The following is a 15,329-nucleotide window of genomic DNA, read 5'->3' on the forward strand; positions in this document are numbered from 1 at the left end:
GATTGCTCGCTATAACCGAGTAAGGTATTATCACGGTATGTAATGGAAAAAAAGAACTGCAGATTATGGTTAATGCACAAAAGGACAGTGTGGACAGGGGGACGGAGAAGGAGATGTACAAGTGAGGAGTGGATAAAGCCTCTGCTGGCCACAAGAAGCAGTGGCTGGTGAGAGGGGAGGGAGCCCCATGGTGACCGGGCCGTCCCGTCGTTGGCAGCGGCCTGAACAAAGCACCGTCCACACGGGTTACAACGTGAGCTGCAACAACAGCCATGTCACCGCACCGTGCGGTGGATGAAGAAGGGCTCGCTGGTGCACCTTCGGGGATGACGTCAGAACCAGGGGCAAGTAGGCGGTGCGAGCCAGGGGTGGGTCAATGGGTCGGCAGGTCTGTCCACTATATCTGATATCCGTTAAAAAGGGGTCCATTAAAATCAGGGTTTACAATGTTAATTCAGATAATATGACCAAAAGATGCTGGAAAACAGCATGTCAGGCAGCATCTGTGGAAGGAGTAATAGGCAACATCTCAGGTCCGAGACGCTTTTTACTTCCGTTTTCTCACATCTGCAGTTTATTTGATCTGCATTAAATCAGACAGGACTTTTAATCTCACAATCTAACAGTGGACGCTTGGTAAAGGAATGGAACCAAATAGCCTAGATGAATCAGTATTCCTGGTTTTGCTGGATTACCTGCTCTCATTCTGGTCAGAGTGACCTTCTGGCCTTGGAGTAAGAAAGGAAAGCTGCTGTTCACTTGAGGTATTCTCATGCGTGGAGGCAAGGTCAGGTTCCCATACCTTGCTGTCACTCACCCGAGTGAATCTAAGAGGTAAAATGACCACCCAGTTCAGACGCAGCAGGTTTGCCAATATCTTCACTGAAGTCACAACCCCAAGGAATGGGGAAAGTGGGAAGAAAAATAGATTTTATTTGAGCCAATTAAAAGCCAACAGCAACGTTAAAGTTAATATCTTTAATGTTTTGTGGGGCTTTTTGTGTGGTGTTTATGTGTTAGATAATGGAAATGGGACCATTCAGAATCAATTTGAAGGCTGTAAAGAACAATCTATTAGCAACAGGAATCTGTATTTGCAATGAAAATACAGCGTCTATAAACATAGAATGGGAAACAGATTGCTGCGTTTCATAGTAGCACACCTGAAGAAGACAGAGTGCTGGTGTAACTCAGCGGGTCAGGCAGCATCTGATGAGAACAAGGACAACCGACATTTTGGGTCGGGACCTTTCTTCAAACTGATTCAGAAGTTGGGTATTTCCAGTCAGTGAACAGAAATTGGAATTGATATCTCATTTCTCCAGATGCATCTATGACTAAACATCTGAACTGTGTTACTGTAACAGCAAATGCATTATATTTACAGTGAATGTTTAAAATAGAAAAGTGTGAGTAATAATATAAATATTCAATAAAGTATTTAGCATTGAGCCAATAAAGGAAGCATCATAATGTTGCTCTGTATAAGGAAATATAAATATAAATGCATAAAAGCATTTTTCTGGAGATTAAAAGATGATTTAATAAATGTATTGGAAATAATGAAATGTTATGACATGAAGAATAGATAGAAACGGATGTGTGTTTGTGGTAGATTATAAGATTAAATGTAGCATACTTATGATGATGTGATTATTTTATACATGAGGAGTTGTGACATTGCCCATTGCTAATGCATGTTGCAGTGTCTATGTCAGCTTTGACTACGTTATACCAATCACTGAAGGAGAAGGCGGTGAATGGGTGGGGAACAAGAGATTGTGTTAATTGTTCATCTAAACATAGCACAAAAAGTAAGGAAATTTGTGTTTGGTAGATTATTTCTTCGTTGTAACAATGCTTCTTGGCAATAAATCTTATACCGTTGGAAAGCCTGTTTATTTCCCTTTTAAATGGTGCCACATTTGTAAGGAACATGCATTTGTGGGATGAGCAGCAGAGCTGAGTATGTGGGTTGCGCCCATGAAAAATCTGCCAAATCTTCTCTGCCAATGCCAAACAGCTTATTCTGCCATTGACTCTTGTTCGGTGTTGTTTGGTGGATTGGATGATTGAAGTCTGAAGAAACAAGACATATTGGCAATTTAACAATTTATTCATTTAATAAACAGGAGCCTCAGTAGCGTGTGGAAGAACCATACACAGCCACAACAGCCTGGCACCTCCTCCTCATGCTGGTCACCAGCCTGGTCACACACTGTTGTGGGATGGCATCCCATTCTTCAACCAGCATTTGTCGCAAGTCAGCCAACGTGGTTGTGTTGGTCACTCTGGCACGAACAGCACGCCCAAGCTGATCCCACAAGTGTTCAATGGGGTTGAGGTCAGGACTGCTGGCAGGCCATTCCATCCTCTCCACTCCCAAATTCTGGAGGTAGTCTCTGAGAAACCCTGCTCTGTGGGGGCGAGCATTGTCATCTTGGAGGATAGAGTTCGGTCCCAGACTGTGGAGATATGGGATTGCCACTGGTTGCAGAACCTCATCTCGATATCTCTCTGCATTGAGATTGCCTCCAATGATGACAAGCCTCGTTTTTCCAGTGAGGGAGATGCCGCCCCACACCATCACACTGCCTCCACCAAAAGATGTTACTCTATCGGTGCAGCAATCAGCATAGCGTTCTCCGCTTCTTCTCCACACTTTGACCCTATGATCCAACTGCCGTAGGCAGAATCTGGACTCATCGCTAAACATAACGTTCCTCCACATGTTCAGGTTCCAGTGCACGTGTTGCCGACACCAGCGCAAACGGGCCTGACGGTGAAGGGCAGTCATGGCAGGCCTCCTGGCAGCCCTATGAGACCGGAGATCGGCTGCGTGCAGTCTGTTCCGAATTGTCTGGGCAGAGAGCCGTCGGCCATATCGTCCTGCAAACCTTGACTGCAAATCTGTAGAAGACAGCCTACGGTTCCTAAGTGCTGACAGGGTGAGGAAACGGTCTTCTTCGGGTGTCGTCTTCTTGGGACGCCCACTTCGTGGCCTGTCTCTGACATCCCCCGTTATATGGAACTTGGCCTTCACTTTGGAGATTGTACTAGCTAGGGCTCACTCCAAATAATGCCGCAACTTGGTTTTGCGGAACACCAGCTTGAAGTTGCCCTATCGCACGGGCCCTATCCAGATCAGTCAAACGTGGCATGCCGATTCTTGGAGCAGACACCTACTGACCACTGTAGCAGGGTCCATGCTCACAGATGCTGCCAATCAGGTGCCAATGAGGCACCTGATTGTCAGCACGTGGGTGTACCAGAAGCTCAAAACAAGAGTCAATAGCAACAGCAGAATAAGCTGTTTGGCATTGGCAGAGAAGATTTGGCAAATTTTTCATGGGCGCAACCCATATACTCAGCTCTGCTGCTCATCCCACAAATGCATGTTCCTTACAAATGTGGCACCATTTAAAAGGGAAATAAACAGGCTTTCCAACGGTATAAGATTTATTGCCAAGAAGCATTGTTACAACAAAGAAATAATCTACCAAACACAAATTTCCTTACTTTTTGTGCTATGTTTATATACTAAAACACTAGTTTGTTTGTTTGTTTGTTCCTGAACCCTGGGGGAGGGGGGAGAGGGGGGGGGGAAGGGGAGGGGGTAGGAGAGGGTGCTGCACCAATGCAGGAGTGGTTAGGGCCCAACTTGGTCTAGTATAGAATATAAACAGCAACATAGGGTTTTTGAACAAAGTAGTTTGTTTTTTAAGATGTATAAGAAAATAACTGCAGATGCTGGTACAAATCGATTTATTCACAAAATGCTGGAGTAACTCAGCAGGTCAGGCAGCATCTCGGGAGAGAAGGAATGGGTGACGTTTCGGGTCGAGACCCTTTGTTTTTTATGTTATCATTTATTTCTAATTAAGAAGGATCTTAGATCTGAAGACCCGAGAAGCAAAGGGTCCTGGAACCAAAATTCTAAACTATGTGGTGTTAGTGGCATAAAACTCCTGTCACCAAAAATGAGGCAAAGGAGGGCTGGAAAGAGATAACTGTCTGTAAAATGAAGAGATTTTAGGAGTGGAAAAGGTCCTCAGAAATTGGCAGAGCATCAGGAAGACCGAAGCACAGTGATGGGTCTTGGTCAAAGTACCACATATGGGAGGGATTAAACATAGCTTAACTGGAGGTGCAGAGATAGAAAAATAGAGACCAAGAGAGGAAAAGAAAGGAAAGAAAGAATGCTATGAAAGCTAAAAAGAAATGTAGCTAGTGAAGCTATGACATATGTATAGGAAGGAACTGCAGATGCTGATTTACACTGAAGATGGACACAAAATGCTGGAGTAACTCAGCGGGACAGGCAGCATCTCTGGAGAATAGGAATGGGAGAGGTTTCGGGTCGAGACCCTTCTTCAGACTGAAGGGTCTCTGAAGAAGGGGCTCGGCCCGAAACGTTTCCCATTCCTTCTCTCCAGAGCTGCTGCCTGTCCCGCTGAGTTACTCCAGCATTTTGAGTCTATCTAAGCTATGAGCTTATATAATGTGCTTAGTTGCATTTCAAGAAATTTGTAGCTCAGTTACACATGTTATATATTAACGATAAAAGATAGAAATTGCTAAAAAAACACTCAGCAGGTCAGGCAGCAACTGTGGAAAAATAAACGTTGCATTTTTATTGTCCAGATTTCCAGCATCCTTGATATTTTCATTATATTTGTGGACCGTTTGTTCTTCAGCAACTGATCTGTTGGATACAGTTGTGCAGGGATATACTGTATATGTTTTTCTACTTCCATCATTTTAAGCTGATTTTATGATGTCCGGCTATATTTTGCTGTGGCACTTTCTGTTAAGTAGTCCTCTAAGAGCACTGGAAGAGTTGTTGAATTGCTACATGTGCTGGGCTGTTTGCACAATAGAAGGTATAATAAAGGGCCTGTCCCACTTTAGGCGATTTTAAGGCGACTGTCAAAGTCGTAGCAGATCGCCGAACGTTTCTTTTACTCGACGACAATGAGCATGACAATGCCGAGTCAGGTCGAGATTACACCGTCTTCGGAAACATTGCAAAATTCCCACACTGTCAATGCTTCTCCAGCGTCCTAATTTTCGCTGAAATCACTGACAAGTCTGTAATTACTTGAGAGTTTTGAACTATAACACCTTGTATGGGTTACTTAAAAAACAAGCATCACAGTAACAAGACATAAACTGGATTTACTTCCAGTTTACTAATAGCTGTATTAAATTTTTTTTTTTTTAAAGTGGTTAAGTGGATTTTTGTGAAAAGTGTGTGGGCATTCTTTGAAAATGTACGGGAGATGCATACCTGGTTTCTGGGTTGCACATCTGGGTTGGGAGCCCACTTTAAATGTAATGGCTGATGGCCATAAACATCGCGAAATTCCCACGCTTACCTGACCGTCAAACTGTCGCCTCCAATCTACCTGTCAAATGTCCTGACGTTAAATAAATTGTTTAAACACAAGCATTTTATGGTATTTTGAAATGACTTTACTTATTTGAATATAATGTGCTTCTAAATGCATCTAAGAGAACCTAGCAAACCTGGGGACAGCATGCGACAGCGCCCGCAATAAGCAGCGATACCTGGTGACAAGCCAGCTGTCGCCGAGAAATTTCACTCCGGATGATTTCTCAGCGACGCGCTGAGATCCACTACGATTCTTGGAAGACTCCTCACGATCATGCCCGCGACACCCGGCGAACTGTCGGCGACAGCCTAGTCACCAGCAGTCGCCTTAAAATCGCCTGCTAGTGGGACAGGCCCTTTAGTACCTCACCGGGGGGCAGGCTGGAGCAACTGCTCCTCCATTTCTGACGAGCACACCTCCACCAATGACCTGACAACCATCAACATCTTACATTGCCAAAGGCACGTTTCACAACTTTTACGTCTCCAATAACCAGCTATTTAAAAAGCTGATAATTATTTTTTTTTTAATTCAAAAATATCAAAAATATGTGAAACGTAACGACATAAAAATTACAGAAAAATGTAACTAAACTTCCTTGTAAGGAAGGATCATGATCCAGGATGCTCCAGCCAAGGTTGGCATAAAGCTATAAAGGACCAGATTCAAAGTGTATCCCGGCCCTCGGCTCAGGACGTCATGCATCGATTGCAGATTCAACGATGAGCTTAGGGGTGGAACGTGAAATCAGATGTGCCTGCATCTGACCTCCCATGTGCTTTGCACTAACGTACTGCAGCGAGACCGCAATATAGCTGACAGCACCACCAGGGCAATACAATCCATGACTGTACTGCAATCCACAAACTATATATTCAAGAGAATTATGAATTATTCCTTTTATAGTTTGCCATTGCCTATCTACTATTGTGTCTTTGAATCTAATTTCCCAGCTTACCTCAGCCAACCTAGCCTGCTTGTCTTCACTTTGTTTAAATTTAGGGTCCTAGTTTCGGGCTGAAGTTTAATAAGAAATTTTATATTATAAACTCGCTTCCCTAGAGGATCCATTACTGTAAGATTACTAATCAATCCTGCTTCATTACATAAAATGCCCTGTTCCCTAGCCGATTCCTCGACATCTGTTTGCAGAAAATGGTCTCAGGTGTATTGCATGAATTGTCCTACTTTTACTCATTTGGTTTGCACACTCTTTATGAAGATTAAGGTCTCCAATGATTATTGCTTATCCTTGTTTCATGCTCCTTTAATCTGATGATATATACTTTGTCCTGCACTATGATTACTGTTCCAACTTTGATTACCTTGCAACCATATCATTATAATGATTGTTATCTCAAGCACACATCTCTACTTACACCATTAATTCATCTACCTTGATATAAACATATCGTGGGGCACAGTGGTGCAGCGGTAGAGTTGCTGCCTGACTGCACCAGGGACCCGGGATAGATCCTGACTACAGGTGCTGTCTGTATGGAGTTTGTACATTCTCCCTGTGACAGCGTGGGTTTTCTCCGGGTCCTCCGTCTTCCTCCTACATTCCAACGACCCTAGGGTTTGTAGGCTAATTGGCTTTTGCAAATTGTCCCCAGTGTGTAGGATAGAACTTACTGTATGGGTGATTGTAGGTTGGTGTGGACTCAGTGGGCTGAAGGGCCTGTTTCCACACTGAACTAAACTAAAATGTTGCCCACATTCAGATATATCACTGCTAATTTTAAATGTTACAATTTCTCACTTTATGTCATGGTCACTGACACCCCATCGCCATAATCATACTAAGGCAGACACAAAATGCTGGAGTAACTCAGCGGGACAGGCAGCATCTCTGGAGAGAAGGAATGGGTGACGTATCGGGTCTGAAGAAGGGTCTCGACCTGAACTGTCACCTATTCCTTCTCTCCAGGGATGCTGCCTGGCCCGCTGAGTTACTCCAGCATTTTGTGTCTATCTTCCCTTATTTTGCTTATTTTTTAAACAAACTAAACAAGGGTAACACCAAAATCATTACACTATATCTTGCTAATCTTTTCTTTGCTTATAATATTAACATTGAATGGCGGTGCTGGCTTGAAGGGCCGAATGGCCTACTCCTGCACCTATTGTCTATTGTAATATCATTCTACAAGATTATTTGCTACTATCATATCTTTAGAAGTCCGGCACTGTTGCTGAGAGATACACCAGCTGGTTATTTGTGTAAAGCAAGTATCCATTCAGATGAATAACTAGTTGCTCTCATTTTAGACTGAGTGACCTGGTGCAGATAGTGACACATTCACAGACGACAGAAGCAAATTGTCAAAAACAAAACATCACAAATTATTAATCAAAATATTTTATACCATCAACAATGCTAATATTTGTACTGTTAATTAGCCACTAGCTCAATCAATAAATAGTATTGGCAGTGGGGGGAGTCACTTCCATATCCATTGAACAATTCTTGAATACCATCTTTAACAAAAGAATTTCAGACTCTTTTAGCCCAATGCCAAAAGAAATTCATACCTTGTATTATAAGAAACCCAACTTCCTCTTTACAAAATAATGTTAAACTATATTAAAATAAACAAACCATATTAAATGTTATTATGAAAAAATGAAAACATATTAGATAAAATGGAAGGAACTGCAGATGCTGGTTTAAACTGAAGATAGATACAAAATGCTGGAGTAACTCAGCGGGACAGGCAGGATCTATGGAGAGAAGGAATGGGTTGCGTTTCGGGTCCTTCTTCAGTCCTTCGTCAGCATTTTGTGTCGATCTTTGGATAAAAGGGTGGCTGGCTAACAGGAGACAGGGAATATGGGTATTTGGAAAGATATAACAAGGGATGTGCCCACAGGGATCAGTGCTGACCCTAAACTTTCTGCAAGTTATATACAAAACTTGGATGAAGGGTCCAGTGGCGTGATTACTAAATCATGACACACAGATACCCAAGGAAGTAAGTTGTAAAGAAGACATAGTGAGGTTACATAAACAATATGGATACATTAAGTGAGTGGTCAAAGATTTAGTAAGTGGAGTATAATGCGCAAAAACATGACTTTGTCTGAAAAAAGGAAAATGTATACATGGTAGGAGACTGCAGAACTCTGAGAATGAGATGGATTTGAGTGGCTTGGTGCTTGTTTTGCAGAAGGCTAATATGCAGGTAAAGTATATAATTAAGAAAGCTAACAAAATGTTACTATTTATTGCACGTGTAATTGATTATGCACATTATGTTACACAACGGACTGACAAAATCACATCTGAGCTCTGCATAAGATCATTACACTGACCCCTTCTTTAAGAAAGGTTGCAAATGAATTGGAGGCCTTTCAGAGAAGGTTTATTAGACTAATATCCAGAACAGGTGCAGGTTGTCTGACGAGGTAAAGATGAGGTAAAGTTGGACAGGCTAGGCTTGTCCAAACTCTGAACGCCATTGGAGTTTATAGACATTAGAGGTGGTTTGATTGGAACTTACATGATCATGAGCAGTCGAGACAGGATGGATGTGGAGAAGATGTTTCCTCTTGCGGGTGAATCTAGAAATGGGGACCAGTTTAAAATAAAGGGTTGCCCGCTTAAGAGCGAGGTAATAATGTTGTTTTCCCTCATTAGGTTGTGGCTTTGGGACCCTCTTTCTCATGTGAGTCAGGTGGTAAGTGTCTGAAGATGTTAAGGGAGGCATAAATATAGCAGTGATAAGTAACTGATGGTAGGTGGAAACATGGGAGTTGACGTTATAGCCATGATCTAATAGCCTACTTCTACTCCTAATTCCTATGTTTACATCTTCAAACATGAGCCCAACTTTAAAAAAATAGTTCAACGTAATGAAATACTTTTGACCTCTGTTTATTTGTTAAACAGACAAAGTTCACAGTTTACCTAATATTTCCAACTCTGCGGACTTGATTCCTTTATTCCAAAAGCTTTCACTGTTCTTGTATTGACGGTGCCCTCCATAATGTTTGGGACAGAGACCCAGCATTTATTTATTTGCCTCTGTACTCCACAATTTGAGATTTGTAATAGAAAAAAATCACATGTGGTTAAAGTGCACATTGTCAGATTTTAATAAAGTCCATTTTTATGCATTTTGTTTTCTCCATGTAGAAATTACAGCAGTATTTATACATAGTCCCCCCATTTCAGGGCACAGTAATGTTTGGGACACAGCAATGTCATGCTAATGAAAGTAGTCATGTTTAGTATTTTGTTGCATATCCTTTGCATGCAATGACGGCTTGAAGTCTGCAATTCATGGACATCACCAGTTACCGGGTGTCTTCTCTGGTGATGCTCTGCCAGGCCTGTAATGCAGCCATCTTTAGTTTATGCTTGTCTTGGGGACTAGTTCTCTTCAGATTTCTCTTCAGCATATAAAAGGAATGCTCAATTGGGTTCAGATCGGGTGACTGACTTGGCCATTCGAGAATTGGCCATTTTGTAGCTTTGAAAAACCCCTTTGTTGCTTTAGCAGTATGTTTGGATCATTGTCTTGCTGTAGAATGAACTGCCGGCCAATGAGTTTTGAGGCATTTGTTTGAACTTGAGCAGATAGGATGTGTCTGTTCACTTCAGAATTCATTATGCTACTACCATCGCAGTTGTATCATCAATGAAGATAAGTGAGCCAGTACCTTCAGCAGCCCTACATGCCCAGGCCATAACACCCCCACCACCGTGTTTCACAGGTGAGCTGGTATGCTTTGGATCTTGGCCAGTTCCTTCTCTCCTCCATACTTTGCTCTTGCCATCACTCTGATACAAGTTAATCTTTGTTTCATCTGTCCACAAGACCTTTTTCTAGAACTGTGGTTGCTCCTTATGTACTTCTTGGGAAACTGTAACCTGGCCATCCTATTTATGCAGCTAACCAGTGGTTTGCATCTTGCAGTGTAGCCTCTGTATTTCTGTTCATAAAGTTTTCTAGGGACAGTGGTCATTGACAAATCCACACCTGACGGCTGAAGAGTGTTTCTGATCTGTCGGACAGATGTTTGGGGATTTTTCTTTATTATAGAGAGAATTCTTCTGTCATCAGCTGTGATGGTCTTCCTTGGCCTGCCAGTCCCTTTGCGATTAGTAAGCTCACCAGTGCTCGCTTTCTTCTTAATGATGTTCCAAACAGTTGATTTTGGTAAGCCGAAGGTTTGGCTGATGTCTCTAACAGTTTTATTCTTGTTTCTCAGTCTCATAATGGCTTCTTTGACTTTCATTTGCACAACTTTGGTCCTCATGGTGATAAACAGCAATAAAAGTTTCCAAAGGTGATGGAAAGACTGGAGGAAAGACTAGGTGCTGAGAGCTCTCTTATACCTGCATTAAGGAGGCAATTAAACAGCCCTGAGCATTTACAAACACCTGTGAAGCCATGTGTCCCAAACATTATGGTTCCCTGAAATGGGGGGACTATGTATAAACAGAGCTGTAATTTTTACATGGTGAAACCAAAATGTATAAAAATGGCCTTTATTAAAATCTGACAATGTGCACTTTGACCACATGTGATTTTTTTTTCTATTACAAATCTCAAATTGTGGAGTACAGAGGCAAATAAATAAGTGATGGGTCTTTGTCCCAAACATTATGGAGGGCAGTGTAAAAGCACCTCACTGCCCTGCCCTGCTGATCAATCCAGAGCCTTGAAAGGAATAAACAGTGCACGATTTCAGTGCCAGGAACTGAGTGTTCCCAGTTAGCTTGCTGCACTACACAGCAAACATATTAAGCAACATATTAAGCACTAACCAACTAAAGTGCATCTTTATATTCGATACTGTATCCCATTTAAAACAAAATCAGCCACTACAACTGGGTTCTTTGTTCAGTTTTTTAACCTGGCACACACTGAATTCAGCATCTTTTAAGCATCAACAATATGGACTGTTTCTAATAGAGAGCACAGTTTATTAAACGGCACACTGCCAAATCACTCTGGTGACCTTCAATTTGGCACCAGTCTTCTTTACAAAGAGTATTGCAGACTAAATAATGACAGGATTCCACGAGTACAATACTTTAAAAGTATTTCTGGAAAAAACGACCACACATTTATTTGTTTTCCTTATCAAAAAACTGCTGCTCATCGATCAGTAGAGTAAGAAATCTTATTTCTGGCAGAACTCACAAATCCTACTACCCCCTTGTGTTAAATTGGTGTCCATCTTGATTTGGGTTTGCCTGAATACCAGCAGTTAGTTATTTCCACTCTACGAAACTACTTCATCCTTCATAATAATAATTACCTAATGCAGCTGGACAGCTGTAAGAGAATTCTGTCCGATTTCCCTGGATGTTCAAAAACTGGACAGGTTAAATCAGAGTTTGCAAAAGCTGGAGTTTAAATGAAAGATGAATACACATGGGCACAAATGCATAAAACACTTGTACTTGAGTTTTTACGTTTGGAATCACTCAAGATAATTCTCTGACAGAGTCTGAGAAGGAAAGTTTTGCCAGCAAGACGTGAATCTCCAACTTTCCACTTCTGGACACAAGGAGTGGGAAGAGCAAACTCCACGAGGATATCGCTCAAAATCAGAAACTAATAGTTCCAGCAGATTTGTTTTCATAAACCTCTACATGTTACAAGCGACTTTAGCTTGGTTTTTCATCCAGTTGTGCCAGAATAAAGGAAAAATACTTTTACAATTGTGAATCTCATTTGATGTTTTGATTTACACAGTTTCATGTTTGAAATAGTTTAAACAAGGCAAAAATATGAATATTCCATCAGCTGCAATTTGTAACAGGATACGACCCACAGCTGCCTTTTTTTTGTTAAACCAGCATGGCTGCCTTCTACCAAATTGCACAGCCATGCCTCATTCATTGCATGTTCAGTGAATGCCAAATCAGGTGTGGCAATTATTGTGATCTTCTCCCCTTTTCAGACAAAGAGTCTTGATACCAACTTGCAGCACCATCACCATCCTGGTTGATATCTGTTATATCAGCCTAGTGCTGCATGGTGTAGTTTGATTATAAGCAACAAATTATTAATTGCGCACTCTAACGTTGCTGGTGCTTCCAGAACAGGAGTGGCAGCATAGCACAAATTAATATTATTTTCTAAAAACAATTCTCATTTGGATACCACAGAACCGAGCCTGGCTTGCGCTTATAATTCACACAAAATATTACTTGTTCCTTTGTGTAGGAAGGAACTGCAGATGCTGGTTTACACCAAAGATAGACACAAAATGCTGGAGTAACTCAGCCATTCCAGCTATCTAGAAATGCTGCCCGTCCCACTGAGTTACTCCAGCATTTCTTTGTCTTACCTGCTCCTTTAATGAATTACAAAGATTCTTCAATGCTGTTAGGTGTCTCTTCCATTGCAGAGATATAAATGACATTATAAATTACATTTTACACAATGCATAAAAAGATATTGATGAAAGACATTGCTTGGACTTCACTCACCAAGCTCCCCTGCAGTTTTAACGTCTATGTTGTCATAGCCACTGCCTATCCGTACAATTATTCGCAGGGCTTTGAACTTCTCCAGATCTTCTCTGGTCAGGGTAATATTGTGGTACATTAATGCACCCACGGCTTCATTTAAAACCTACAGAGAAAGTGAAAATATTATTTAACTACAGCTAGTATGCAGAGATATGACAATGCTGATTCAGTGCCAACGTTATTTTCATATTTCATATTTCAGATACAGCGCGGAAACAGGCCTTTTCGGCCCACCAAGTCCGCGCCGCCCAGCGATCCCCGCACATTAACACTATCATACACACACTAGGGACAATTTTTACATTTACCCAGTCAATTAACCTACATACCTGTACGTCTTTGGAGTGTGGGAGGAAACCGAAGATCTCGGAGAAAACCCACGCAGGTCACGGGGAGAACGTACAAACTCCTTACAGTACAGCACCCATAGTCAGGATCGAACCTGAGTCTCCGGCGCTGCATTCGCTGTAAAGCAGCAACTCTACCGCTGCGTCACCGTGCACGGGACCGTTGTTAGTCCCATGACCTGTACACAACTGTACCTATCTGAGGCTCTAAAATGATAAGACACTTATTGCCTTCATGTGTTTGTTGAACCCCAAATATCAGGTCTAACCACAAAAGCGTTTAGAAGCATCAGAGCACCGATTTCCACCAGTAGCATCGACAAGACGCATATTTTGCATTCAGACTTATGTACATTATAGGCTGGTGTAAATTCCTGCAATTTTTAGATCTGCCAAAATATTCAGAGAGAAATAAATGGGCAGTTCAAAACAAGAGACGGATTAGGTTCCCCATCAGGATAGCCTCTGTTCATTTTCTTGGTGGCAGCAAAATGTACTGACATTAAGAACAAAATAATAATTGTTACCAATAAAGTCTATGGAGTTTACAAAATGAGAGGGTTTCTCCAAGTAGTACAACATACTTTAAAAACTGAAGCCAGGCGGAAATTGGTCTTTTGGCATTTACTACACAAGATTAGTGAAAACTTTGTTCATTTAACAGAAAGAAAAGCCATTTTGTTCATGAAAATGGAGTGATATTGTGCTACTAAAAGCATTTGTAGGAATTGCTCCATGTGGTTAAAAGCTGATACGGAAATAACAGAGACCCTGACAGAAATGATTTGCTCTGCAAAGCATTTAATAGCTTTGTTGAGGCACGGTTTGTTCACAAATTGTGAAAGTCTGCAGCATTTGTAGGGTTTCACCCGGGTAGTTTGTCCATGCTCAGCAGTAATCATCATAAATTCTGGCACTGCAGTGTGACTTGAAATGCACAACATCTGGGTCCAGAGCCAAACACAATCACTGCAGTTAGTCACCAAAATGAGACGACCACATTTTCCTTCTCCCAGACTTCAATTAACAGAGAGGTAAACATGCTGTGACTCAGGTTACAAACTTTGAATCAGATTTATTACAAATTACAATTGGGCAACAACAGGAAATCATTTTGATTACACAGTTTAAAACACCTCAAAAATAACCTCCCCAACAAAATCCCACTGCATTATGTTATCTTTTTAGTGATCACAAAAAGGAACTGATGTGTGAGGTTTGAAAACAAGAAAAAATCCTTGGCCTCCATCACAACTGGTCCACTTAAAAGCTGAAGGCCGTCACGGAGAGAGCCATAGAGCCTGACAGAGAAAGGCCAAGCTGCTTCCATTTACAGCACGAACAGTAACCAAATGACGCAAAGTTAAGAAAATCAAACCATAGTTAGAAGAAAGGTATGGAGTACACATTTAACACAACAATTTGTTTTCATCGGTAATTCACAGGCAGACCCGCATTAACACTGGAAACTGGAATACAAGAAGTAGAATCATGTTTTCCAAATCACGACTCAAATAAATCAATGAAGAATGATAGGAAGCAGCTTCAGGAGGGCACATACGGGCACTAAATGCACTAAATTGCATTTGCCATTTTACTGGAGAAACATGAAGTCATGCATGATGAAAGGAAAATGTGCAAAGGATTTATGAACCAAACTGTAAACTTTTTAAAGGCTGGGCGGAGATCTGTGGTTCACATATTAAAAAAAACTTTAGAACAGTTTGATAAAACTATCAGAAATGAATACCGTAAGAAGTGGGTTTCATCTCAATCTTGATACAAGATATAGAAGCTATACAGAGCATTTATAAATCTGAACTGAAGCATTGTGTTCAGTTCCTGTCACGGGTGTATAATCCCAAAGTGGAGGACTTCAGATACGTGGAAAGACCCGAGGAGCTGGGATTACTAGCTTTCAATCATAGAAGATGGAGGGGAATTTACTGAAGGAAAGCAAAATTATGTAAGGTTGTGACAGAGAAAGGACGGTCAAAGCTGCTTCCACTTATAGCAAGAACAGTAACCAAATGACACAAAGTTAAGAAAATAAAAACACAATTAGAAGAAAGATATGGAGTATTTAACACA

The 15,329-nt window shown here is 41.4% G+C and overlaps 1 protein-coding gene across 8 annotated transcripts in view; it reads right to left on the reverse strand.

The window, feature by feature from the left end:
• The window catches only part of ctbp2a (C-terminal binding protein 2a), a 249,401-nt gene that overhangs the window by 25,602 nt on the left and 208,470 nt on the right, over positions 1–15,329 (reverse strand). For all 8 annotated transcript variants that reach the window (XM_078413602.1, XM_078413609.1, XM_078413605.1 and 5 more), the window contains one exon: positions 12,850–12,994. In XM_078413602.1, coding sequence (XP_078269728.1) covers positions 12,850–12,994 — 145 coding nt within the window. The remainder of the gene's footprint in view (positions 1–12,849; positions 12,995–15,329) is intronic.

This window comes from Rhinoraja longicauda, chromosome 16, assembly GCF_053455715.1.
Source record: "Rhinoraja longicauda isolate Sanriku21f chromosome 16, sRhiLon1.1, whole genome shotgun sequence".
In the NCBI taxonomy this organism is placed as follows: Eukaryota; Metazoa; Chordata; class Chondrichthyes; order Rajiformes; family Arhynchobatidae; genus Rhinoraja; species Rhinoraja longicauda.